This window comes from Indicator indicator, chromosome 10, assembly GCF_027791375.1.
Source record: "Indicator indicator isolate 239-I01 chromosome 10, UM_Iind_1.1, whole genome shotgun sequence".
Lineage (NCBI taxonomy): Eukaryota > Metazoa > Chordata > Aves > Piciformes > Indicatoridae > Indicator > Indicator indicator.
The window spans coordinates 20,968,343-20,996,084 of NC_072019.1; the positions used below are offsets into that span (position 1 = coordinate 20,968,343).

At 46.0% G+C, this 27,742-nt stretch overlaps 1 protein-coding gene across 3 annotated transcripts in view; it reads left to right on the forward strand.

Moving 5' to 3' along the window:
- Positions 1-415: 415 nt before the first annotated feature.
- The window catches only part of RNF220 (ring finger protein 220), a 221,510-nt gene continuing 194,183 nt past the window's right edge, over positions 416-27,742 (forward strand). For all 3 annotated transcript variants that reach the window (XM_054384174.1, XM_054384175.1, XM_054384176.1), the window contains exon 1: positions 416-1,040. In XM_054384174.1, coding sequence (XP_054240149.1) covers positions 416-1,040 — 625 coding nt within the window. The remainder of the gene's footprint in view (positions 1,041-27,742) is intronic.

Here is a 27,742-nt window from a genome sequence, read left to right on the forward strand (position 1 = left end):
TTTGGAGTTACTATGTTAATTTTAGACAGAACCTTGTTTATTAGTGGGTTATTAAATCTGCATGTTATTATATTTGGTTTGCCTTTCATTCATCTGCACTAGATGACACCCTTTAACCTGGAGGGCCAGAGCCGATTCCGTTAGTGTGTGAAGTTCTCTATTGATTTTCTTGAATGAGAACAGTGATGCATCTCTGGCCGGTCGGTGGTAGCACATGTGGCCACCCTGCTGCCGAAGCGTCCCAGAGACTTGAGCGCAGTAACCTAATTGGTTGTTTTCTCTCTTCTGTTTCCTTGCAGCTTTTGGAGGGTGATGATGCTCCAGTAATTTTCCCGGCTCCATTCCCAGGCATCGCTTTGCTTTCCTTCCAGGAAAGATAGTTCTGCTTGTGATCCTGCTGAGGGAAGAGACTCCGATGGACTTACACCGGGCAGCATTCAAGATGGAGAATTCACCCTACCTCCCCAACCCGCTGGCCTCCCCAGCACTGATGGTTCTCGCCTCCACTGCTGAAGCCAGCCGTGATGCTTCCATTCCCTGCCAGCAGCCAAGGCCTTTTGGGGTCCCTGTATCAGCAGACAAGGACGTGCATATCCCCTTTACCAATGGCTCATATACTTTTGCCTCCATGTATCACCGTCAAGGTGGGGTGCCGGGAGCGTTTGCAAACCGTGACTTTCCTCCGTCCTTGCTTCACCTCCACCCCCAGTTTGCACCCCCCAACCTGGACTGCACCCCAATCAGTATGTTGAACCACAGTGGCGTTGGGGCTTTCCGCCCCTTTGCATCTACTGAAGACCGGGAGAGCTACCAGTCAGCCTTTACGCCGGCCAAGCGCCTGAAAAACTGCCATGACACTGACTCGCCCCATCTGCGCTTCTCGGATGCTGATGGGAAGGAGTATGAGTTTGGCACGCAGCTCCCCTCCAGCTCCCCCGGCTCCCTCAAAGTTGATGATACAGGAAAGAAGATCTTTGCTGTTTCTGGCCTCATTTCTGACCGGGAGACCTCATCCAGTCCTGAAGACCGAAGTGACAGATGTAAGTACCTCTGTTGACTTGTCGGCTCTTCTTTAGTTGCACCTTCTTGAGATACTCAACAGGTGATTGTCCCACAGTGCTGTGGCTTTTGCTGAAGGCAGAGGGGAAACCAGCCTTTCCTGCCTGCCAAGATCAGCTGCACAGTACTGCCTTGTCTCCTCTAAGTGGACATTGACAGATTTTTAAGCTGAGGTGCTCTTGAGGGAAACTCATCTTCCAGCACACAGCTGGAGAGACAAGGCTGACCGTGCAGAAAGCTGCCCTGGTGTGAGTCTATAGGTCCTGGCATATATATGTATGTAAACAGGGATGCAGCTGGAGCAGGTAGCCAGAAACTTTCCCAGAGCTTGTAGTAAATATATACCCACTGCTGCTTTAGGTATTTCTGAGCTTTTCTTCATGCACACCGTTCTTAGAGCAAATGCATCATGTTCAGGATTCATGCCTCAGGTTAGGACAAAAGTGCCTTTTCCTTTGGCAAATTTAAGAATATTGGGCTCTCACTTTGAGACATAAACCCAAACTTTTTCTTGTAAATGTACGTTCTCCAAGTGCTTTTCCTCTTTGATTACTGTTGAAAATGATGTGCCCTTTAGCAGATCATGGTTGGACTGAAGGAAACCAGCCTGCATGTTCATGACTGTAACCCCCTGTTCACCATCAACCTTGTCCCTGTGTGATTTCCCACATGGAGGGGCAGAGCAGTCCTCCAGGAAGGGCGGGCTTCCAGCTTTGGTGAGTTAGGAGGTGATGGGGAGTGGTCTGGAGACAGCAGAGCGTGGTACCCTGAAGAAGAGCACTAACTTATGCTTGGAGTTTTCCTGTAAACCTGATGTGTAGACCAAGGCATGAGTGGTTTGCTTTTCACATGGGTTCCTTTGTTCTGTTGAATTTTCTTCCTAGAAAATGATTTTGTTGTTGTTGCTGCTATTATGACTATATCTTTTTGCAACAAAACCCTGCTGCACCGCTCCCTCCTCTTCCTTTCAGGCATGATTTTTCTTCTCCCGTTTATGGTGCTGAGGAGAGTAATAGAGACATTGCGGCTCTCTCTCCCCTGTCGGCACTGCTTCCTCAGGCTGTCTCCTTGAATTAGGCACTGTGCTAACTTACCGGTGCTAAAAGGCATCTGCCTAAACCCAGCGTACCTTTTCAATAAAAGTCATCGTAAAATCAACCTGCCTTGTAAATCCATCGCTCTTTGGTTTTGAAACGTGCTGCAAGTGTGTCTTTTATGTCGGTGTTTGTGAGGGTAGGACAATTCCCACTGAAGGCAGAAGCCGTGTATTCCTTTCACTATGAATGTGATCTCTTATCTGTGTCCCCCCTCTCCTTCTGATCCATCCCTGACCATGCTAGTTTTTGCGCTGTAAGCTCCTTTCGGGTCTTTAGGGGAAGCAGCTGAAGGTGGGAGGCTGTTTGGATGTATATATTTGTGAGCCAGTAATATAATTATCTTGGTGGGGAGGCAGGTGAGATGGCAAGGCTTAGAGACATCTTTGTTGATGCTCTTTCCCTTATCAATATCCACCGACTGTGGAAATGAAGCTTACTCAAAAGAATACTCCAGGAGATAGTGGCAGAGGAATGAGTCCGCTGGCTAAATGAATTTAAAGCGCATCAGCTGCTGTTGATCTTGCTAGCAAAATCCTGTCAGATACCTCATTTAAAGAAGTAGATCTGTTAAATGAATTACACCACATGAAGCACAGCTGCGGACAGATGGATGCACCCACATCCAGCACCATGCTTTGCCTTTGCCACTGGCGTGTACTGAACATGGGTCATCTCCTTCCTGGGAGCAGTGGAGGCTTTGCCCAGGCAGGCATGGTGGCACCTGGCCCCCCAGGTCACTGTTGCTGGAGCTGGGCAGGGACCTGCCAGGGAAAGGAACCAGAATAAAAACTTTGAAGAACTTGGGAATGAGGTGGAAAGCATTTGGTTTTGTTGTTTTGCTTACCCATGTTGTTAAATTTCTTTAAGAGGCTTTGCTGCGTAGTAAAGCCAAGCAAAGGCAACATCCTTGACATTTCGTCAACATTAGATTTTTTTCTGTAACTACCAGGACAGTGTATGTCTGTTGGCTCTCTATCGTATCCCCATCACATATAGATCCTGCACCATGGCAACTTTGCTCCCATTAGCACAGCGAGTTTATTTGGTGTGTGCCTGAGCACGTATGGATGTGTTTGCTGGAGGCCAAGGGGGCAAGCAGTGGAGCTTTCTAGAGGATCCTAATGATCTTTGATGTTGACCAGTAGAAAAGAAAAACTTCCTCAATGAGGAATTTGAAAGATCACACTTTGCAGATAGAATTGTGATCCTGTTTTACACCAACTTTTGCATACCTATTTCTGGATTTTCTATCTAAATGTATGCTTAGGGGAAGGTTTGTTGCATCTTATTCTCGTCCCCTGAGAAGTTCTGTGGATTCCTTGTATAATTGTTATGTATAACCCTTTGTAACAGCAGCCTACTGGTGCTGCTGCTGGAGAAGCTTTTGCAGGTAGGTGGCTGTAGATTCTAGGCAAAAATGTAATCAGACTTTGCTACAACAGCAAGCAAAAATGGTCAGATTTTCTTACAGCAGCGACACCTTCATGTGTCTGACGGGTGCTTTTCAGATTTACAGGGCTCAATCTTTTAGCTGTATTTTTCAGATTCCTGAAAGGGTTTGCTTTCCATGGAAGGTGACTTCTTGTGATTGCACTACATATGCTTCTGTACCACTGCACAAGAATCTTTTTAGAAGAGCTCATTAAAATGTCTGGTTTATCCTATAGTTTAAATGGTGATTTTTTTCTAAGAAACCTGCCTTTTTAATTTTAATTTTTATTTTTTAAATAAAAAGTAGTTCACTTAGTTTTCCAGGAAAACAGGTTTACACTTGAGATTCTTTGTAGCAAAATGAGAATCCAAAGTCAGGCATTTTCATCTCAGGAATGTTTGGAAGTTGCTCTATTTAGTCATGGGAGCAAAGTCTCATCCTCTTTTCACCAGGGGAAGAAACCTTCAGAATTCAGTAGAATTATTTGGAATACGTGGTGATGTAATCCAGATTAGCACCTGGCCCTGTGAGATATGTATTTGTGCAATAGAGATTGCTCAGTCTTTTGGATGAGCCTCTCTTTACTTTTAAAGGAGGGGGCTGCTTGCTGGTGGTACCCATACCTGTGCATCCCATGAAGGGAGAGAATCTCCTTTGGGTGCATGTGGGTGGGATTGTGCTTCTTGTTACTCAGCAAATTGGGCTGAGATGCCGCCACTAGGTCAAGTTGTCTCTTGCTGTGAAATACAGGTACTCAGGACATCTAGAACCATGAAGCACACAGAAAAGTGGAGTTTTCCCAGACAGAAGCAGTTAGAATGTGTACTGGATGGACCTGTTCTCTTAGGTACTTACTAAGAAAAACAATGCCATTTGTTAGAATTTAGGGGCTTCTTGTAAAACATGTGTTAAAGACACGGGGAGACATGTTTTATGGGTTTCCTTTAATAAGCATACAATAGCTGAGATTCCTAGAAGGTGTGGAAATAAATGGCACGTTCCTTTCTGCAAAAGAGATCTATAGCCCTGTTATAAAATTGCAAAGAAAAAAAAAAAAAGAGAGATCTCTGGTTTTATTCTTTGCTTCTAATAAAATCTGTCCCAGTAACCTTCTGTATCCAGTCACTATGGCATTGCTTTCCTACAAAGGGACAGACAGAGGTCCATGCTGAATCTGGGATCTCATGGTAAAGTGCTGGACCTTATCAGAGCAGACAGCTCAGTTGTCCCTGCAAGTCTGCCCATGCCTCTGGCCTCCTGAGGACCGCAGACAAGAGTTTCCTGACACTGCTTGGTCTTCATCATGTGCTGTATGTGACTTCTTGTGGAGCACACTCTGTTGTGTCAAGGTGACATTCTACACTCTGGCCACTGGCTCTTCTAGCCTCAGTTTCCCTGCTGCTGCTAGTGACTCTTGTCCAGCTCTTGGTGCACCCTGGGGATGAGTGGTTCAGTTGGTGAGCACACTGCAATCCTTACTTATCTCTCAGGATGGATGGTAAAGTGGGGATGGTTTTATTAACATTTTTATTTTTTGTAATCAGATTTCATCTTGGACACAGTCAGTTTGTGTTGCAACCAATTCCTCTCCTGCAAGAGAGTTTGTGAGTCATGTTAGTGAGCTCCTCATTCCACTTTAGAGTTTTAAAGTACATCTCTTGCTTGGAGTTAGTTTTCCTCTTGAAACAATTGGTTCACCATTGATCAAATACAGGTTGCACTTTAGGTGATGAGTATTAGGGCTCTGATGACCACAGCTTGAATTCCTGAATTATGTAGTGTTTTGGAAGGAAGACTGAGGAATGTCTCTGCAGTTACCCTCTCAGTCAGGTGTGTGTGTTGGGCTGTGTGCTGATGGGCTGGGACTTGCGTAGAAAGCTCTGTGTGTACTTATGTACATGTGCTGGGGGAAAGAAGGTTTATCGTCTTATATTCTGTGCTAGAACAATGGGTTGGAGAGGGAAAGCACACATCCATTGCTCATGCTCATGACTCTTCCTGCTGGGATGCAGCACTTCCAAGGCTGGTAGAATTTGGGGTGAAGTGGCATTTTATTGTTAATAATAATCATCTGTGACCATGGGCAATTGCAGGCTTAACATTGCTTATGAAATAATGAAATAAATCAAGTGGAACATTTGCTTTCCATCGTGCAGTGCCCTGCCTGATGTAGGAGGAGTGAAGAGCAACAGTGGATTTTTTTGAAGGGGTGGGTAGGCAGATGGGCAGCAGCAGAGATGAGGGCCACGCATCCATCCCTGACACACCATGCACTGTCCTTATGGAGCTAGATGTGCTGCGTAGAGGGAGGTTTTGGAATATGCAGCAATTGCCGCCTTCTTCTGCTTTTCTGGCAACAGCCTTCCCGCTCCTTCTGCAAACTGTTGCCGAGACTTCTATCCATGATGTTTGGCTTAATTGTCTTGTCGGGATAAAGAAATGTTTGAACAGTTAAAGTGGGGAAGGGCAGGATGGGAGCAGCCCCTGCCGGCTGCAGGGCCATCTGGCCTGCCTTGGATCTGCTGGTCTCCAGTTTATATTTCTCTTTCTGTTATTTGGGGCTATCTGGCGCACTCGGAATACCAAATCACCATGGTGAGAGGAGGGACAGGGCTGCTTCCCCCTCCGGCCTCCCCTTGCCAGCAATTGTTATGCAGAGCCCGGCCGGGTGGCTGCTCTGCTCGCAGCCCTCATTTGCTGTTCTCGCTGGGCGCTCAGCAGAAGGATGGCTTTTAATTGATCGTTTGAGGGGGAGGGCTGGGGCTGTTTTCTCCTCCAAAATGTTTCCCCGCGCAGCCGCTGCCATCCGGACAGCTTTCATATCGTCTCAACCATGCCAGTGATGCCTCGTCTCCTTTCCCTTGCTTTTTGGATCCTCCGGGAGTTGGTGTCAGGGCTTGTAACTGCCGTCTTCGGAGCGCCGAGCAACAACTAAATGTCATATTTATCCATCTCCTGCTGGGGAGATGGGCACAGGCAGAGTAGATATTTATCGCTCCTCTTTTGCCCAGTGTGTCTGAATGTTGGCGTGAGGGTATTTAGTGTACAATTGCAGCTTGAATTCCCCATCTTCCTCGGTATTTCCCGTCAAAACCATAGCCCCAAAACCCCTGGCCGAACCCTGCTTTTCGAGAAGGATTTAATCACATTAAATCTTCAGCCCCATCGATCAGACTCGACTACCGTCACAAAACGGTGGCAGGAGAAGTGAAGGCAGACTCTGCGGCTGCTGTGCTGGCTTGGGGATCAGGAATCCCGACCTCGGGCACTGCTTGGAACCACAGTTTCCTGATCCCTAGCAGAAGAATAGCAATACCTCCCTCACGGCGGCGTGTGCCGCTTTGATATCATCTGATAGAAGACACCAGGCAAGGGCAAAGTATTAGTATTATTAATATAGTACAGTTAGTAGAATATTATGAACTATTATAAATCATTACTGCTAAACTACAGTTATTAAAGGAAATGACCAAAGTGCACTGTGTGAGCCAGGATCTCTGACAGTAAAAACACACTTTTATTATTTTACTTGCTAACTTGCAAAATTCAAGAGTTAGCAACAGTTTCCTGGTTGATCGGTGGCAATTGCATAAGGAATTAGGCAAAGTGGGGGGGACTGGTGTACATTCGAGGGGGGACAGAAAAAGCATTAGAGCTGCTGTGATTTTTTTTTTTATTAAAAAAAATTCTTTTTATTTGATAATTTCAAGGTCTTTAAGGAAAGACATACTCAGGCAAGGGCCTTATCCTGCTCTGCAGGAGCCGAAGTATTCAAGGCAGCAAACTCTTCAGAGTTTCTGGAATTTCTGCATGGAAAAAAAATAAAAGTGAAGGTGTTTGTGAATTGTTGCTGGCTGTTATTTGTTTGATATCATTTAGACAAGTCCCATTAAATGCTAGCAGCAGATTCATTTTCCCCTCTTTGTTTGCCTTCCAAGAAGCAGAAAACAGACATAATTATATTTTACGTGAGACTGTAAGATTTCCTCTCATCTCTTCTTATTTTTTTTCCCCCGGCTAATATCTGCAGCTATAAAATAAATTCCATTTGTACATAGATGGTGTTAGACTGAGGTAAATAACTGTCATCTAAAATCTGTCTAACCTTAATCTGCATCAGGAGCATTACAGAGAACTGTACCCATTTGTATAATATTAAGCTTTATTTTTATTATGGATTTCTAATGCAAATTCCTAGTGGGGCAAAGTTGTTTTCTTTTAATGCCATATTCCAAGCAAAGCAGCCATTGAAAGCAAATTGTGACAATTTTTATCCTGTGGTTCATGTCACTGGTGGTCTTTGATCATATCAATTTTCTTGATAGCCTATGAATTTTTCACCTCTCTTCTTCAGGATGGAATAGCAAATCTGGGGACTTCCACAGACAATTTTCAGTTATGCAAAGCAATTGAAATTCTTTGGGAATAATGGATTTCTAGTTGGGAAATGTTAATATGGGATCAGATTCCTATACAGTGTCCTCTGGAAAAGGGCAAGGGGGGTTTTGTTTCTGTTTTGTTTTGGTTTGTTCCATTTTGGGTTTTGTAGCTCTACACACATAATCTGTATGTGTGGCTTTCTCCCCTTTCAAGCAGCCTCGTTGTTTGCGTGCTTGGCTCTGCTGGCCTGAGCAATCTCTGTCTGTATAAACTCGCAGGTTACAGACATTTGGGGCAAATTCATCACCCTGAATTCTGTTTTCTTTACACCTTAGTGCTGAAGGATTTTCCTGTTGCTTCTGGAGTATTGGCCAGAGCGGCAGTCCTTCCGTGGACCCTAGCCCTCAAGTCAACGAAAGCTGTGGCTGAAGATGTATTGTGGGATTTGATAGTATCTGTATCTATCCTCTTCTTTGTCTTGTCTTACTAGAACATGGATGGTGGTTGTGCTAAGCCAGGCATTCTTCTTTAGCCGTCACTTTCTCCTCTCCTTCAACCATTTGCTGATGTATTGAATTGCAGCAGTACCCTGAGCAACAGAAGAGGGGGGAAAGCAATGTGGGGAAGGAGTGAGGCAAAGAGAGATTTATTGTCTTAAATGCAGATAAAATGGGGAGGGAATCCTCGTGATTGTGAAACTGCTCGTTGAGTTCAGGTGTGGGACACTTCCATCGTATTTTTCCGCACTTGGGATGTTGTTGCTACTCAGTATTGTTCAAAAACCTTCCCTTTTTCTAGTAACTTAAGGCTGAGATCTGCTTCCTCACTGAACTGCAGAGCAAGAAAGTGTTTTTTACTTTTTTCTTGTGAAGACCAGCTGTTCTGCAGTGAGAAAAGTAAGGCACTAACTGTATCTATCTGGATACTCCTGAAAGGAGGAGCTGGAAACTGTGTCCTTGCATTCCTCTAGCAGCCCCAGTTCTTAGTAACTGGCTCTTGCCAGAGTAACAATGTCAAGTTTTTAATTTGCAAAGACCCAAAAGCTTTCACACATGAGCTTTTTGCTGGTACAGTCCCACAGCTTTGCTTATGCATCGCCAACGTGAGATGCTGCAGCCCCGAGCAGGGTGAGAGGAGCAGGACGTGTCCAGATGCTGGGCCGGCTGGCATGGCTGGCTTTCCGAGCACAGTCTTGTTCTGTGGAAGGAAGGTGGAGCGTTTTGCAGCTCTTGAATGAAAACTAAACCAGAAAACGCTGGGATGTCAGTCAGGAGGCAGGCTGTGTGCTGACAGGGTAAAAGCTCCTTCTGGCAAGCTTCACTCGATGCAATAGGTTTTGTAAACAGAGAAAAAAGTGCCTACCTAACCACTACCCTGATGGACCCATTTCTTTCTACCAGGACTTTTGGTACTTTGATTCAAATTAAGATCTTTTTAATTAAAAAGGACTCAACCTTTTAATCTGGTTTTGATATTGTTTTTCTGCACTTTAGGAAATAACTTGCAAAGCCATTTAGAATGTGAAATGTCTGTCCTGGAACATCCCTCTCTATGAGGAGGCATAGGATAACGAGCTCTCATTGCAGAGAGCCTGCTTTGGCAGCTCTGCTGGGATAGGAAAAGACTTCGTACCACATTACAGCTCTTCCTTCTACTCCAACCTTGCTTCTGATATTGAAGCCCTCTTCTGGGGAGAGGCTCCACAAAACTATCTACCAGCAGCCCCCACTCAAGCTCCTATGCTGTGCTGGAAACAATGCAAGAGTGTATGTGAGTGAGCAAGGAAGAGGGCTGTGGGGACAAACAGCATCCTGGGCCCTGCACCTCGGGCTCAGTGAGCGAAAGCCTTATCAGTGGCCTGGCTGTGCCACAGCAGATCCACCCCACACCCACACCAACCTTTGGCCCTTGCAGGCTAGAGTGAACCTCATCTCCTCATGGCTGTTTGCAGTATGGAAGGTCCTAATGGCTGTGGATGGGTGGAAAGTGCCACCTCGGGTGCCGGATATCAACACAGGTCAGAGGGATCCAAGCCAAAGGCTGCAGCACCATTGAGGGGGCTGCAGGAGCTCACTTCCTTCTTGTTTATTCTCCTCCTTGCAAACCAGTCTCACTTCTCATTACCAGCACTATAGGTTGGAGGTGAGCCTCCAGCAAAGTTCCTAGCCAGAGTGATAGCTTTTCTCTCCTGAGCACTCTTCCTTAGCCTCCCTGAGGAGGCACTTTGACCACTGGCCTTCTTTTTTTTTTTTTTTTACTGTGGAGATGAAGGAGCAATCAATGACCTTGGTAACCCTACGCAGGGCATGAGATGAAGACATAACGGTCACAATAAAAAGTTGCCAGCCTGAGTGGATTCATACATCAGGAGGTGCCCCTTAGGAAAAGGGCAGAATGAGCAGCTAAATTCTTATAACCCCGCTTCTTCACCCTCTATTTTGCCCTTTGCTCAGTGCACAGACCTGAACAGGACTGCTGGTGTTGCTTCTGTGTCCTCAACTCATGGGATTGGTTGCCACCATCTGCGCTGCTCCTTCCTTTCTGCACATTTGGGTTCACATGAAGAAGCGTGGCTCTCCAAGAGTTGTTCTGGTTACAGAAGAGAGGTGGTGATCAGCAGTCTACCTTCGCTCAAGAGTTGGGGCTAACATGTTCAGGGAAGCTGTGTTGAAGATGTATGGAGATTCAGAAGTGAGGGAAGCAAGAGTCTGCAGACCAGAAATAAAATAGTAAGCTCTGAAGAGGTCTTTGAGAGAGCATGAAGTAGAAAAATGCTCTAAGTTATTTCTATCTTAATTTGACCAATGTGTTGGGTCCAGGACAGAAATAACTATGATGATGTTTGGATCAGGACTGGAATACACTGGAAAAAGTAAGCCATGAAAATCTGCAGATCTCTGTCTCCATTAGCCAGAAGTAATGTTCCCACCATCTCATTATTTTCCCCTCTTAAAATGAAAACTACACATTAACTGTGGAAACAGGGGAGGATTGTTAGAGCAAGACAGAGCTGAGCAGAGAACTGGCCTCGCCTGCATGTGACTGAGATGTTGGGGGTGTTGTAGCCTGGGGAAGCTGTGTATGGCATGGTCCAGATCAGACCCTGAGTTTTTCAGCACATCTCAAGGAAGAAGGGGCCTTAAACTGAAAACAAAATGCTTCACCTTTGGTCATCTCTTCAGGAACACTGTGAGGACACTTGTCTGAAGCATATGCATGTCCCCCCCTAAGTGCCCAGCCCAGGGAGTGGGCACACTCTGATGAAAGCTGGAAGGTTGTGATGTCAATGAGAAACATCTGGTTTTGTGTTCTCCCAGATGTTGCCAGTTGTGTCTGGGTTGTTAGCTGCACCTGGGCAAAGAAGAAAAGGAAATCCCCGGGTGGTGTGATGGATTTTGCAGACCCTGGGAGGAGAAGGCAGTTAGACACCACTTGCTGATAGTCTCCCTGTTATGTACTCAGGTGACTCCTGGTATTCGGGTGATCCAGGACTCATTTTTTTTACAGCTAAGGAAACGTGTCATCAACTTGTCACATACTTTTGTTGCACATTTCTAGCTTCACTGGTGTGAAGGTATTGAAGATGAAGGGCACATTTATTGGCAGAGCTGAGCATGCCTTCTCCTGGCAGCCATGAAGAGCAGGAAAAGGGAAGGGCTGCCTGGGCAAAGCCTTGAGCGTAGGTTGTGCTTGTGCTGTGGACTCTATTGACCTTGGACAAGCAGAGTCCTTTCTCATTGCCTGTCTTTAAAGCAGGGGTTGCAATATTCTTGTAGTACAGCCATGTGCTGAGTGTGGTTGTGTTCACTTTTCAGAGGTGCTCAGGTCCTGGGGCAGTGGTTATTACCACAGTGTCCAGATGGTTGCACCAGGATTGAAAAGGCTGTGTGTTGGAAGGGATGGAGGCTTAATAACCATTATCATTTGGGTTTTATTCTGAAGAAACAGTTGCCAAATTATTTCTTAATGAAACTTGGATGAACAGCTGAAAGCAGTGACTAGGAACAGTAGAGAAAGAACCAGGGGAGAAAAATTTGGAGTAAGGTAGATAAAAGTGAGAGATAAAAGAAATAATGCAGGGAAGGATGAGTAATCGACATTCTTGGAGTCGAAGCGCAGGCTCTGGCTTCCTTCCTGAGCAGTAAAATAAAATAAAAAAAAAGTCTTTACAACAACAAAACTCTGGACGCACTGGTTTCCTTCCTGACAGGCCCAGCCTCGTGGTGTTTCGATGAGTCCTCACTGGCAACCAAGGCTGATCTAAAGGCCAAAGGCAGAAAGATTGGGGGGAAGGGAGAGGGATTTAACTCTTCGAGCTCTTCTGGAAAACCAGAGATGTTCTGCTTTGTGTGGGTTCCTTTTGCCATCACCGGAGCACAAACAGTGTTCACTGTGCTCGGAGGTCTGAGAGGTGGTCGGTACATCTACCCGAGTGCTTGCTCACAGTCAGATGTTCCAAAACAAAAGTATGTGTTTTTAATCCTTGTGGATAAAATTCCTTGGGCTGTCCATGGTATGACATGGAACAATAGCACCAAGGAGCAAGGTGGGAGTGGACTGGCAACTCTAAGTAGGAAGCCCTGACATAACACTGTTGCTGTCTCAGAGATGCTCATTTTAAATCCAGTTTATAGTGAACTGCTGCTCCAGTATCTTTTGTTAGCACACTTAGCAGCTGGGAAGGAGCTGCTGGGTGCACAAGAGCCTGTCATGGCTCAGGAAGCTCTGAGCAGCTCGCAAAGTACCAGGAGCATGGGAGGGGAGACTCAGTGTGTGTTAGACAGGTTGAATGGCTTGGGCAAAGCCTGTTTTGCAACTAACTTTCTGAGGCTCTCCACAGGGTTCCCCTCTCTGAAAGGTTGAAGTTACTTCTTAATTCTCAGCAGCTGACAAAATATTTATTTTCAGGTACTTAAAATATTATAATTCGAAGTGGAGTCCAGGGCCCTGGCTGGAGCTGAGCTTTTGTACTAATAGCTTCAGTGAAATGCCTTTTCCCTCCTACAACTTGCCAACAAATGCTTGGAAAATAATTGTGGGACAGTCATCCCTTTAGTGAGCAGATCAAGAAGATTTGAGACTTGCCAGAGATTTTTCAAAGGACAGGCCAAAGGTTCAAGTTGTTGCCAATTCTATTTGTCTTAGCCTTTATACTTACTTTTGTGTCATTAATTTCATCAAATGTCTGTGGGTAAAAGGCACCCAGCAGGCTGCTGCTTTTGCTGAGCTCTCTGGGTACACTTGGACACCTCTTGGGAAATAAGCCCACCTTTTTGTCTAGGAAGAGAGTTTAATCCCACCACAGCTGTAGCAGCAAGGGGCTTACCCACCAGCATGCTGATCATAACCTGACATGGAGATGGCTTCCCTGGGGGAGCAGTACTCATGAGCTACTGGTGTCCTTTCTGCAGCCCTTTTTAAATGGGTTTTGCAGGAAGACGTGCATATGAATGATGCTCCCTTACTGGTACCAATAGAGACCTACAGAAATAAGGTGCCTTGCTTGGATTTTGTGAAAGTTACTGAAATGAGGGTTCAAGAAGGAGAGGTGGGCAGAAGCCGAGTAGAGGAGACTCTAGTGCCCTGGATCCTGTTCCAAGCCCTGCTGTTGGGCCTTCAGGGTATTTTCAGGGATGCTGGCAGGTCATTCTGTTGATTTTGGTAGGCAAGGCATGTCGGTTGAATTCTTAGCAAGTGTTGCCCTTGCTAGAGTAAAAACTCTTTGGCACTGTCCTCTGCTGGGGGCTGTTCTGCAAAACCAGCAGGGAGGAGGCTGTTTTCTCAGCAGGATCCCTGCAGGAAGAGCTCCTTGCCCTTCTCTTGTGCTCTTGTAGAGCAAACCTCTTTTCTTGGTGCTCCCATCACTGCCTGCATCCTGACAGCTGCTTTCCTACCCTTTCTGCCCCAGTGCAACCAGCCAAGCACATTAATTTTTCGGCAGAAGTGTTGTAATAATTAGGCAGCTCGTCGGAGGGTTTAGCAGTACTTAACCAGATGTGAAAAGACTCGTCCCATGGTCCCTGCTCTGTCGCTGGGCTCCAGCCAGCTGCCTTTTCCCGCCTGCTCAGGTTGCCTAGAAAGGGCTGCAGGAGATCTCCTGCTGCCCTGGCTCCTCTTGCCTCTCTTCTTATGCTAAACACTCATTTGTAAAGGAGAAGAAGGGAGGGTGGAAATCCTTGGGCTGTTTGGGAGAAGAACAGCAAAGAATTAAAAGCAGACACCTGCAGTGCTCAGGCTTGAGACCTCCACCGTTAACTCTTCCCTGGGCAGCATTCTCCAGGCTTGTGGCCTCTCTTTTGGTGCCTGGCAGGTCTGTGAGGCAGGGGGCAAGAGCTGGAGTGGGTGGTGGTGCTTCTCATGACATATGATCTCCATCAAGTTGTGTGTAATATATTTTATACATACATGCATATATATAATCTCCATCTCCCCTACCTCAGTTTCTAAAGGGGATGAGGTTGCTTCCCTGTCCATTGTGCTCTATAACACAAGCCAGTATTATTATCACTAACATGGTTATAAAAGGAGGTTGTAATAAGCTCTATTGTCTGCCTAACCCATGTTAGTGGGAAAAACTGTTAGAGAAGGATATTGGCCTGGTGGCCCTTGGACTGAGTCATTCTGACAATTCTTACATTTGTATAGTGAAGTATTATAAATACACCCTGGCACTGTATATTATGTTTAAAAAAAAAATCTATATACAACCTATAGGTTTATGGTTATATAGAGAAAAGAGGTATTAAATCAGCAAGACCAAGGGAACAGACAAGATATAAAAATGATGCTGTATTATGCTGGAACCTATTGAAAATCCCCATGCATCCTTTTTGTGTAAATAGTAAGTTCTTTTCTATGTTCTGAATTTGTTTCTTAATGTGTGTCACGTACCAGAATAGTAGCATGGACACAGTTGCAAATAGAGTATGTGTTTTATTGTTAGTATTATACTGCATAGCAGAGTAAGGGTGTTGAATATTGCAGTCAGTTACATACAGCTGTAAATGGGAGCTACCTGCTGTTCTGTATACAGTGAGCTGCATATTTATTAGTAAATACCAGTCTAGGTAAAATAAAAATAAAACAGGAAGTTGTATTAAAGACTTCAAGGTTTAAAACTAGTTTGCACGAAGCTCCTGGGATCCCACTGCAGGGAATGGCCCTGCATTTTCCAGCATTAAGTCTTTTCCATCTGATTTTTCTAGTTCTGTGAATTTGAAAGCCCCTGCTGAACTCCCCCGCTCATCAGTTTGTGGAATAATTCATAAGTGGTTCAAAGCAGGGTAAAGATTGAGCTTGGGGCTGGAGTAATTGCAGGTCGGCTCCTTCCCTGGTGTAGCTCCAGCTGAACGTATCAGAGTAACTCTGATGGGTGAAGTGCTGAGGAGCTGTGGTTGTGTGCAGCCGTGAGGGCACACAAGCCGCAGGCACACGTGTGAACCTAGCAGGCAGAGCCAGCGGCAGCCCGTGCCTGCAGCAGGAGGGCTGGGCTGCGAGTGGAAAGCAAACCCCCCGTTTCCTGGGGGACCTGCAGGCTTTCGCACTGACAGACACTTCTCTGGAGATAAAGGCACCGGGGCATAGACTCCAAACTGAGAGATGGCTTCTGAAATACCCGAGTGTCTAACCTAGAGGGAGCTCTCTTACATGAAGAATGAGACTATTGGCACAGCCTGCTCGAACAGCTTTTAGCAGGTCTATCTTCAGCAGACTTCGTCCTTCTGCATCCTTGGCTTGTGCTTCTGGCTACCACATTTCCCTGGGCTGATGTACAAAGGGTTAGAGAGGTCCTTTGCAATCCCAGCCACACAGGGACCAGAGCAGGAGCCTTGCTCAGTCTCTAGAGGTTACTTCTTGTGGAAGTTGATGGAGAGCTCTTCTAGTGGGAGCATTTCTTCTATCTTTCCTGCTCCCAGTAGCACCATTACACCTCACAGATGAGTCGCAGCCAGTGAGGTACCAGGCACATGCTCTTTACTCTGTGGGGAGGAGAAAAGGTTCCTCAATGAGGAACAGTCTTTTGTGGCTGCTGAGAGTGCTGTTAGTAGGCTGATTCACTAAAGAGTATTTACATGCTGGTCTGGGGTGGCTCAGTTGCTCCCTTTGGGTCTTCCCTTTTATATGGCTTAATTTCCCTTTGTCCTTCTCAGGGCAGGTCCAGCTGCCTAAATACAAAGCCACGAGGTTTTGGGGTTGATAAACTGGTATTTCCTTTTAGAGAAGCCAGGAGATGCTGGAGATGACACAGATCAAAGATGAAAGGGTACTTCCCCAGCACACAGACAGAAGCAACTCTGACCTGGTGTGAGTCCTTCACATCCCATGGGTCCTGCTCGCAGGAGCTCGCAGCAGGGGTCCTAGGGCAGCCTGTCTCTGGATGCTGCAACATATCAGTGAGAGGTGTGAATGAGCTGACAGGGAGCTTGTAGGTTTGTGTACCCACCACAGCAGGGCAGAGGAGATGTGGCTCTCCTGAGGCAGTAATTGTAGCTCTGCACCTCCAGGCCACCCACTGATTTAACAGAGTGAAAGAGAAACTTGTTGAAGTACTGAGGCAGATGTCTTTGAGAGCTGGCAGTGCCTGAGATGTCATTTAAAAGGAGGACTGAATAAAAGCAGGTCCAGAAAGTACTTCTCTTCGAATGGTGTGCTGAAAGAGACAGCTTGATGGTGCTGGGGTCAAGCTGGAGGAGTGGAGAGTGATGCTCTGTTCCTCCATCCCATTTGCTGACAATCCAGGTTCCTGTGGCAGCTGCATTTGCCCCAGCAAGTGGCAGGAGGGTGACACTTTCTCTGCTGAGGGGCTGATGGTGTCTTTGATGGCAAGCCTCTCCCTAGGGCAGCCTCCCTTGCTGCTGGCATCATGCTGGGTGAAGTAAGAACCACCCTAAAAATCAGAAAGGGGAGGCTCATCCAGCCTAGGTGTGCCAGCAGACAGCTGGGAGATAAGTCCTGCCTGCCAGCCAAAGCAGGCTTTCCTAGTCATAGCACAGTCTCTTCTTGGGGCCTTCCTAAGCTACTCAGCAGTGTCTGTCTGTCCATCTGTCTGTCTCCCTTCTCATTTTACCTTCTAAGATGCTTACATATCTGGAGGATGGAGAGAGCTCCTCTCTCTTCCAGAGCCCCTGCCTTATGGAATTTATTTTATTAAGCTGGACAGGGGGCTGGGTTGGGGGAGGAGCCAGGGGTCCTTTTCCTTCCAGCATGCTGCTTGCCTAGAGCTGTGGTGTTGTCAGTGGCTTGGATCCTCACACAGGCATCACTGGGAGCACAGGAGATGCTGTGCAGTGGTGTCACTGACACTGGTGTCCCACAATCCACTGTTCCTTGGATGCTTCCCCACTCTTGTCAAGGGTTGGCTGTTGCTTAATTAGCTTTTTGCCTCACTTGTGCCCCCACTGACCTATCCTGCCCCTTCCCAACTCTGTGGACCCACCAACTAACAGCTTGAAAGGAGGACAAGGAAGTCTAGGTGCAGAAAACAGAAGGGCCAGAGGAGGCAGAGATGCTGGCAGAGTCTCTCTGCAGAGTTTTTGTAGTTTATGAAAAGCTAAATACTGCCTTTCAGGTACCTTGACCCTGATGTACAGGATTGGGATGATCCTCCTGCAGTCCCACTGCCTGGCAGTTGGGCTGCTTTAAAAGAGGGATGTAGAGGGGCAAAGATGGGAGGGAATTTAAGGACAGATGGAGTAGGATAGCACACGGTTTCCTGTGGGTGCTTTTCTTTTTGTTGTGTTTTTGTTTTTCAAGGAATGAGTTAGGGGAAGGAAAGGATGTGTGACAGAAGGACCTGAATGGGGAAGGTGGTTGGAGGGAAGAAATAGAGAACTAAAGCACATTTTTAAAGAAAGGTTTTGTGCTAACTTTTTGCGTGCCTTCAACTTATGGTACAGTTTGTGTGTTTTCCAAAGCAGGCAAGGAGAAGTGTGAGCAGTAGAGCAGGAGAAGTTACTTAGATTCTGGCCCCCAATTTGTCTTGAAAAATGCCAAAAGAAAGTACATGGGATTGGAATTGGCATTGGCATTTATCATGAGAACAGCTTCTTCTTTCTGTGTCTCAGCTGATGGCCATTCCATCCCTCATCTTATTGTCCTTACTCAGATACAAATTGTACCTGAGAACCCATCCTTTCCTTTTCTAAGTTGGCACTTAAAGAGATTCTAGGAAAAAGCTAGTTGAAAGGATCTCTGCTCTGGACTTCTCACAAGGTTATGGGAATGCTGCAGGAGAGCAAGCAGCATGAGTAGGCACACCTGGCTTTGGGGTCTCAGCAAATGTCTCTGTAAGTTCACAGTGCCTGGGCCTCAGCCCATCCTGTTTCTGTCTTTGACAGGAGGGAGCCACACAGTTGAGTGCAACTCATGAAATTCAGGTCTATTAGGGGATGTCCAAGTACAGTTAGAAAAACCAACCCATTGCTCTAATTGCCAGCTTTGAAGAAGTCTATTAACTCTAGGAAGCAATGAGAGAGCTCATGGTGCTGTCCTTCAGGGCTGTTTCCCAAGCACTAGAGTGGCAGACAGGTCCTTGCTAATACTGAAGTAGCAGCTATTAGATGCAACCTCTTGCAGTGAGAGGTGTAGAGGCCTTTGCCAGTGTTGGTTTGATGCCTGTCCCAAGTCAGTGGATGCAGACTAAACTGTCATTACTGAAGTGCATTATCGTGGGCTCAGCTGTCCTGTGGGCTGGAGGAAGATGCATTGCATGGGAGTGGTTGGTGCAGGGAGAGTCCTGCTTCCCAGGCTGTGCTGCAGCTGAGGGTGCTGCTCGGTGGGGAGGGTCCCAGCCTTGCCCTCCTCATGGGGCTCGAGCAACCTGGGCCCTAGCAGTGAGAAGTGCAACCACAGTCCAGATGGTCACTTCTGACCATGAAGCAGTAGCATTAGTAGTAGTGGTAGTGTTGTGGGGTTGTTCATGCAGGCACCATGGTGAAATGGCCAAGGTACCAGATATGAATCTCCCCATGCAGCAGAAATGTTCCATCTCCTCTTCCTCTCTCCCTTGTGGTCCCAAGTCCATGGCCCAGCAGATACCTGCTGTTTGAGGGCTTGGCTTACAGCAGTCTTTTAATTTTCTGTATCTAAGTTTCTTGAGTGTGAGTTCCCTGTGTGTCTCTGCTCTTTGCTCCACACAAGCAGCTCTCTGTATGTGTTTGACCTTGTGTAGAATCTTAGTTTTATTTTTCTGAGCCCCCAAGGAAGGTGGGTGGCTGCCCAGGGAGCAGAGCAGCTCCTGTGTCCTGTTCATTGTGGTGTGGAGGCAGCTTTAGGAAGGGTGCTGGTTTCTCATCAGCAGTTCCCACCAGTCATCAGTTGTTTGGAGCGAAATGTTTTGGCTTCTGAGGAATTTCTGGGAATCTCAAAGGGTTAAAAAATCCTGGTGCTTCTGAGATGTACCTCATGTGATCTTCCCTTCTCTTTACCCCTTTCCCCTCATTCAGCAGTCAGGAGAGAGCATTAGCCCAAGATGCTGCAGGTGTACAAAACCAGGCTGATTTATGTTAAACGAATTCTCAGTGCTCCGTGTTCTCACCAGCGACTGTCTCACTGTTCATGACATGGGGATGAGAAACAAACTGCTCTTCTGTCCCATGAGACACTGCCTTTATACCTAAAGATATTAACAGTGCAGAGAAAACCAGGAGCAGCAGCCTGCGGGGGAAATGAAAAGGACTTAATACCCACAGCTTGTAAAATGAGAGCAGCTCAGGACATTGAGGTCGGGTGCTGGAGCCTCTGAGGTGGTGGGAGTGTCTGTAGGAAATGGGAGCAGGGATGAAAGGGCTGGGGTGGAAAGGGGATTACTGTCACAGCCTGAGATGGTTTTCAGAAACCATTCTGGACCTTGAGTGGCTCAGAGGAAGTATCGAGAGTCCTACATGTATCTGTCGTGTGCTCTCCTAAATGAGAAGGCAGGTCCTGAACATACTGAGAAAGGTGAGCAGAATAAAGGCTGTCTTTTCCCTCCATGGCTAGTCTGACTTAGAGCAGCCCTCTGAGTTAACATCAGCTCTCTTCTCCAGGGCAGAGGGATGATAATTAGCTGCACGGCCCTGCTCTGCCCCAGGTGGAAGCATCTGACCTGATGGTGGTGGTTGATGGAAGTTTGCAGGTCCCTGACCAAATGTAGGTGTCAGTGAATGTGTCGTTGTCTTCCTGTGCTCTGCCCAGGGGCTTCAGGAGGCTGCAAGTCTAAGTGAGGCTGCAAATAAGGATGCTGTCAGCCACACCCCACTATCTGGTAGCCCCTTTGGGCCCTTTTGTGATCCCCAGTAGGTCATGACCCACACTTGGAGAAGCACTGCTTTAGATCAAGGCTGACCAGCAAGTACATGGGTGGTGAGCTCAGCACAGCAGTGTCCAGCAGGGAGAGAAGGACCAAGGCTCAGGATCCAGAGCAAATGGATTTTGAAGAGGCTTTCCTATTTCTAGGTGTTCTTTCAGCTCTTATCTAGACTTTACACTGAAAAGGTCCTTGCTTGGTAAGTCAGGGGAGATGTAATTTTGCCTTGTGAACTTTAGGCTTGATTTAAACAAGGGCAGCACTGAAAAAATAAATCCTTCTTCTTCTGCTTCCCTAAGATATATCCAGGTAGCAAGTGCTCAACTTTGGTTTAGTGCTCCGGTTTAAAGAGAAAATTTTGTCCAAAGCCACCCTTCTGTAGGAGCCCATAATTAGCAATTAAAGCATAAAAAATATTTCCATCGAGTGACTCCTAAATAAATGCTTGTCACTGCTGATCAGAGTTGGTTTATTTCCCTGTGTGTTTTCCTTCCTTCTTTTTTTGTATAACTTACAGCCCTGTAAATGCTCAGCAGCTGTTAATATGATTCTGTCGATACGTTTACCATGGTGATTTGGCTATATTTGGCGAGCGTGTGAAGAAATCACTCACTGGTTAGAAGGAGGAAAGACAAGCTGTCGATATCAAGGGAGAAATGCTAATAACCCTGGTGACAAATCATTCCTGGGAATCTCAAAGGGTTAAAAAAAAAAAGCAGCAGTACTTCCCAGAGAGAGGGGCCTTGGCAAGTGAAGGTGACTCATCCGGAGCTGCAGACACCAGCTGTCATCTTCAGCTCCTCCTGTGCTTAATCACTTCACTTTTCTAAAGAAATATTTTGTTCTAATTCAAACAGACCTGGACTTGTTTGTTTTTTATGAATTATTTACTGGTGAGGAGAACCTCTTGAGTTATCCATCTTCAGTCAGAAATAAGTGGACTCTGAAAGCCTGCTGCAGCACTGACAGGCCCCCCTGTGATGAGTCTTTTTTATTTTTTTTTCCTAACACCCACTTAAAATGCAGTATGAACCCCAGAAAGTCAGCACCAGAACTTAGATTCAGATTGGAGGGAATGCTTGCAGAATCTGGCTTCATCTAGTTGCTCTTTGAAAGACATCCTTGCTCATAGGTGCAGGGTGGTGATGCTCTAGGGGATCTCTGTGTCCTATGACGGCCAGTAGTTCCCAGTGTGGAGATGGAGATGTGTCCCCATACCTGACTTACTCCTAGATGTGTTCCCAAAGCAAACAGGCACTCACTGTGCACAAAGGAAATGCATGAAGGGTTTGTATGTGCCACTGACCCCTGCTCTGGCCATTGATACTCTCCAGCTCTCAGTGATGTTTCTGTTACTCAATAAAACCACAACCAAATTCCACCTGGCTATTTCTGACTTCAACTCTTTGCACATTTATAGCTCTTCCAGTGGCAAGAGGAGCTTGTGTGATATTTTGCAGTCCCAAAAGGTCTGATCCAGCAGCCGTGGAAGTAAATAAAGGGAAAAATTTGCACTGACTGGACTGGGCATCAGATTAGTCCCTAAATGTTAGTTGATCTGCTTTGGGGTTATGACAGACAAATATTGCCCCAAGGTTACTGCTACAGGAATAATCGATCTATCTGTCTTGGCTGTGTCTAGGCTGCCTATCATCACTGTGATAGCTAAGTGAGTGTTACCTCCCAGGAAGACTGTGCCTGGCCAAATAAGTTGCCTTTGTGTGATCTGAGACCAGAAAGTGCGGATTTCAGCATACTTAAGATCATTTCTCTTTGGTACTTATCTGCTCTACAGGATATTGCTACTTGACTGTGGTATATTTCAGTTAGAATTCTTAAATTTCAGTTAGAATTCTTTTTCTTTTTTTTTAATGTTTTTTTTTTACTAAATAAATAACATGATCTGTAAGTAAATGCCTTGGTCCTCAAAACAATTTAGACAGACAAAGTGCTTGGAGTGTGATTTAGCTTGAGTGGTGTAAGTCACACGTTATACAAGCTTCAGAATGACAGGAAAGATAACCCTACCAGGCAGTCTGTAAAATAGAGCAAACCTGGAGAGGGGTTTTCTTGTATGCAATTGCACTTAGAGACACAGGATGGGAAGGAAGGGGAGTCAGGACCTGTGGAGGATGAAAGAGGCAGTTTGTTACATCCTAGACCCTTATTTGCACTAAAGCTCCTTCATGCAAGCCTCTGGCAGCCTCTGGAAGCTGGAAAGGATATGGGCACAGCCTTGTGGAAAATAGCTTTGGTGCTCCACTAGCACAGGTTTGGCCAAAGGGCTTTGCATGGAGCCCAGTGTATTGTAAACTTTCTTGGGATGCAACAGGAACATGCTGCATCATACAGCCTTTTCTCCACCCCATGGGTTATGTGCAATGGGCCATATTTTAGCCTCATTTCAGGGCTGCTCTTGTGTGAACCAGAAAACTGCAACCTGCCAGCTGCCCTTGAGCACAAAAGTGCCTGAAAGTCTCCTTTGTGCCCCATCTCTGTTTGGAGAACAGGAACATCCCCTGGAAAACAGGACACATGGAAGCGATGCTTTTACCAAAATCAACATTATGTTTGCTTTTGATTCCTCACTTTTATTCTTTTTCCTTGCAGAAGATCCTTTAAGCACCACCTTTTTTTACGTAGCACCTTTGACAGCCAAGGCTCTTCTTCCTGCCTCCTTCCACTCCCTCCTCCCTCCAGCCCACATTATCTGCCAAGTTCTCTCTCTGTTCCCATCTTGATGCAAAGATAAGATATTTGGGTTAAGAACTTTGTGCCATGCTCATTAGTGATGTGTAAGTTTGCAGAACTGGGGACTTCCTTGGGGGTTTTGCCACTTACTATGAACTCTGGGGTCCTGCTTTTTATTGATGGAAGGCACAAGGTACACCAACTAGGGTTCACTTCTGAGCTAGTTTCTTGCCTTTTTTCTTGTGTGAAAAGTTCCTGACTCCACGTTGATTTTCTTGAGATCATGTTTATTTAAATCAGGATAATAATCTTCCAAATATACCCTAAAAATTATATAGCCATATAAATCCTGTCATAATATATTCAGTAAAACTGTCAGGTGATCATTCTTAAAGTGAAATGAGACCTTTTCATTTTCATCCAGTCAGTTAGCACTAAATTAACTCCTTGGAACAGGCTCAGAGTCATTCATTTGAATAAATCCCCTGTTATTTATTGAATGTACAGCATTGCTGTCTGTCCACAGGCTGGGAGCAAGGTGCTGTGCTCTCATCTTATCTTATCACATCTTATCTTACTCTCCTTATCTCATGCTTGAAAACTTCAGTAACCCACATACAAACATTCATTTTACTTTTAATCTTGGTGCAGCCATGAACTGATTCCCAATGACATATTCAAGCAGTGAGCTAGGCTGCAAGCAGGACTCCTGACCTGCTGTCCCAACAGCAGCCCAGGAGCTGGAATTGTCCCACAGTAGCTTGAGCACTCAGGGACATGAGCAGAAGCTGTCTTGGCATTAGCTGTAGATGCTCTGCCGGTGGTCTCCTCTGATCAGTTGGACTGGTCCTCCTCAATCACCTCACCTTCAGAGCACCTGTTCTAAATGACACTTTTTTCCCCAACCTTTTTGATTCCTAAAGAGGACAGGTCTTCTAAACCTCCAGCCACGACCTGGTCTGAGCACATCAGGACCTCTGTCTCATCCTCTTGCCGGATGTTTCCAGCCAGTGTGGGTGAGGTCTGCTGTGAAGTTCACTATGCATGGCTGTTTGGAAGAAGCATCAGACTAAGGATATTTTGGAGTGTCTGATGTGCTGCAGCCTTCTCTCTGTCACCAGAGATGGGACTCCTCTTCACCCCTTGTCTGGCTGCCAGGTCAGCAGAAAGCATGAATAGTCAGCAAATGCCTGTCCCAGAGTCTGCTGAAAAACAAGACAGAAATTGAAGCCCTGCCTGCAGGGGATTCCCTGGAGGACTCAGATATCTGGTCAGCATGCACTGTTTAGATGTCAAGTCCCATGATGGAGCAGGAGTGAGGGGTGAGCTTCCTTCCCTGCATCCCTGAGAAGATGGTGGAAGATCCAGAAATCCTCTGTCATCCAGCCCACAGCCTGGAAAGCCCAGACTTAGCCAGGTTCAGGGAAACATCTTCCTTGTCCTGGACCTAAAGAAAGAGCTTTGCTCACAGCCCTGTATTCAGCTTGCCAAACACAAAAGTCAAATAAAAAATAAACAAATCGATGAATCAAATTCTGGCTGTCCGGACCCAGGCTGCAAGGAGACACACTCATCCTGCTCTTCTGGGAGATCAAATTCACCACACAGATCAAAGAAAGCAGAGGAAAAGTGCTTCAAAAGTCAGGAAACAAAATTGCCTTGGCCTTCCTTTAAAGAATGAAAGTTGCTGGACCACAGCCTAAAAGAACCAGAGGAGAAAGCATCAAAGGGAAGCTCTTAGTCACATGTGGCTCTGTGAAAGGTGAGGTCTGTCAGGTACTAGATGTCCAGTTTGAACTGAGAAAATTCATCTCCCAAAGTGTTCTCTTATCCTACCTGCAGGAGCTCTGCATGCCTCTTCCTTAGGAAAAAAAATATTGTAAGGAAAAAAAGAAATTAGAAGGTTTGTCAGTTTTATTCATAAATTCCTCATAGTCTTGCGGGGGTTTTCCCTTTATTTCTTCTTGTTGATGCCCATTTCAGCTACAGCCCAGCTAAGACAAAGATGGTGAGGGTGGGTGGGTTGTTCTCTCTTTAGGAAGGTGAAAAAGAAAACTCACCCTCCTTTGAGGATAGCATGTTGGGTGGGCACTGCAAACTGAGTAGGACGAAGACATACCAGCTACAGATAAGGCAAAAAATCCATAGCTTAAACTACAGCCTTTCTGTCAGCTGTTATTTTCTAGCATGGGGATGACAAAGCAATGCAACAGCCTGTCTAGAGAGTGGGGAACACTGCTAGGTTTCAGGAGCAAATTAAGCAGATTTCAGGAATGCATTAAATTTAGCTGTTTCTGCTTTTGGACAGGAAAAAGGGGTTGAAAGCAGGGACTGCAGCTAGAGAGATGGCCTCTGAATTTTTCAAGTCTAAAAGCTGCAGGAGTATGGTGGCCCCAGCCACTTAGTGGGGTCACAATGTCCAGAGGACTCATAAAACCAAAGCTGTGGTGTGTGGCAGCCCAAGGAGGACCATTTGGATGTTCATAGGTACCCAGGCCCCAGTAGAGAGGACATCAGGACTCGGTATGGCAGGGTGCTGAAGCCTTTTGTCTCTGTTTTCTCAATCTAGCTGACCCAGTGCGATTTTGATACCTAACTGGGATCTTCTGTAGTTTGTTTTAGTTTAGTATGGCATTGTTTAGTGTTAGAGGTTACCTGGGTTATAAATTTTACTGTTGTGTTGCTTGACTAGCCTTTTCATTGTTGCTGAAGATGAGAAAGAATTGGAGAGCATATTCCCACTATCCCACCGCATTGGAATACTCTTCCTCACAGATGGCTGGCAATTTCCTACCAGCATTTTCTTCTGCTAACAACTTCCAATGTCCACACATGCACACAAGGCACAATCTTCTTCCAGTATTGCAGGAGATGTTTGAAGCTCACATATGCACACTACTTTGTGTTTCTGCCCATCCAACTCTGGCTTCTGGGTATATGCAGCAAGGTTTTAGAAAAAACAGTAGTAACCAGTGTGATCTTCTGAGCAAGGTGTTTGTGTGGACAAAGCAGGTCAGAGACCACAGGACAACGCTGTTTTCCTGTAGCCTAAGTATGGCTTTGCCAGCACTACTTCTGCTGCAGAGAGCAAATATGTCAGTAGACAAACTATGTACCTTCAACCATTGGAAGGTGTCATACTTTGGGGGACTGCTGTACACTGAACCTTTGACAGCAGCAGTTGCATATTTGGTCCTTTTCTACTCCTTGACTGAATGAAGGATTCCTTGCTGCCACAGGCACTTACCATAAGCAGTGGGTGTATGTGATCTCGCCAAGGAGGATGTCTTGGCCCCACAAAACGTGTTGGGGATGCTGCTGTCATATTTTCACTAACTCCTTTGCTGTCTTTATTGATATCCATCTTCCTCCATTTTAGTGTCTTAGCACTAATGGTGGCAAATGGCACCATAACAGTGCCCCGTGGCCACCTCTATCCCTGTACTATAAGGTGCTGATTAAGTACCTGTGCTGCAGAGCATCTCCAGATGGCAACTGGTTGGAGGGCTTGCAATTGCACCTCAGCACATGGCACCTCCAGAGGTCGTTGTACAAGGAGGCAGGTGGGCAGCAGGCATGAAATTCTGCCTCTCATCTTTTGCTCTGTCCACAGAGTGCTGGAAAGCACAAATTCTGTTGAGATTAAGTTATAATTTAAGGCAGTGAACATGTGCTCTGCTGGCAGCTATAAAGATTCAAACCATAAAGTTTTACAGTGGAACAGTTTCTGTAAAAGCATCGTTAGAAAGGGGGAATCATGCCTTTAATTCTTACGACTTATGGGGCTGCCTGGTTTGGGTTTGGCTTTAGTGGTGTGTGGTGTGACATGGGGTGGGGTCCCAAACCTATCTTTCCGTTTAAAGTCAGGCCTTTCTTCCCCAGGGCCCTGCTGTTCCAGTGCTCTGAGAAGGACTGGAGATGGTGCCGAGTTTTCTGTGTTCACCTCATCTACAGGCAAGTTTTGTGACCCCTGATGTGTGCAGAGCTTTTGGCCTGTGGGACTATCGGGAGGAAAGATGATCTGGTGTGTGCTGCACAGTCGTGGTGTGGGCTCTGGGGAAATCCAGGCTGAGATACAAGTCTGCTGAGCATGTTGTAAATGCCTGGCCAAATCGTCCATGTAGGGTTAGGGTTGGGTTACTCAACTCAAAGCCTGGGAGGCTGTTGAATATCTTTCCAAAGGATCAATTAGCTTCCTCATTCTTTCAGGCTTTGAAGCCAAGTTAGCCTTAGTCATGTCCCATAACAATGTTTAGTGTCCAAAAGGAAGCACTACCACATGTTGCTTCAAGCTGTGGTATTCTCCATGTACAATGTCTTTGCTCTGGTAGTGTTGGAGTGCAGACCCAACTGCCTTCTGCAAGAGAAGGATCCCAGGCCTGAGCTTTAGAAGTGATCTGATGCAGATGGTGAAAACTGCAGCTGCTGTGTGAAAGGCAAATGAATTAAAACATGATATGAATAATACAGTCAATACAGCAGCCATGAGTTGTTTATTTTTATGTTAAATTCAATGCATTTTTGTCACCCTCATATTCTAAGTGATCAATAGGCCAAAGATTTTCATATTAACAATACTCAGCTGCATTGTAGAAGTGGGGGGAAGTGTGGGATTTTGGCAGCGTAAGGGTTTTGTCACCTCTTTGGGACACACGGAGGGCAGTTTGAGATTATGAATAAGCATCATAGATACATATTTTTTGCTGAAAGATCAGCATTGAAATTGTTAACAGTATTCCCATTTGGATGGTTATCTCCAGCTCCCAGAATTAGCACCCCGCTGGGGTGAGTTGACTA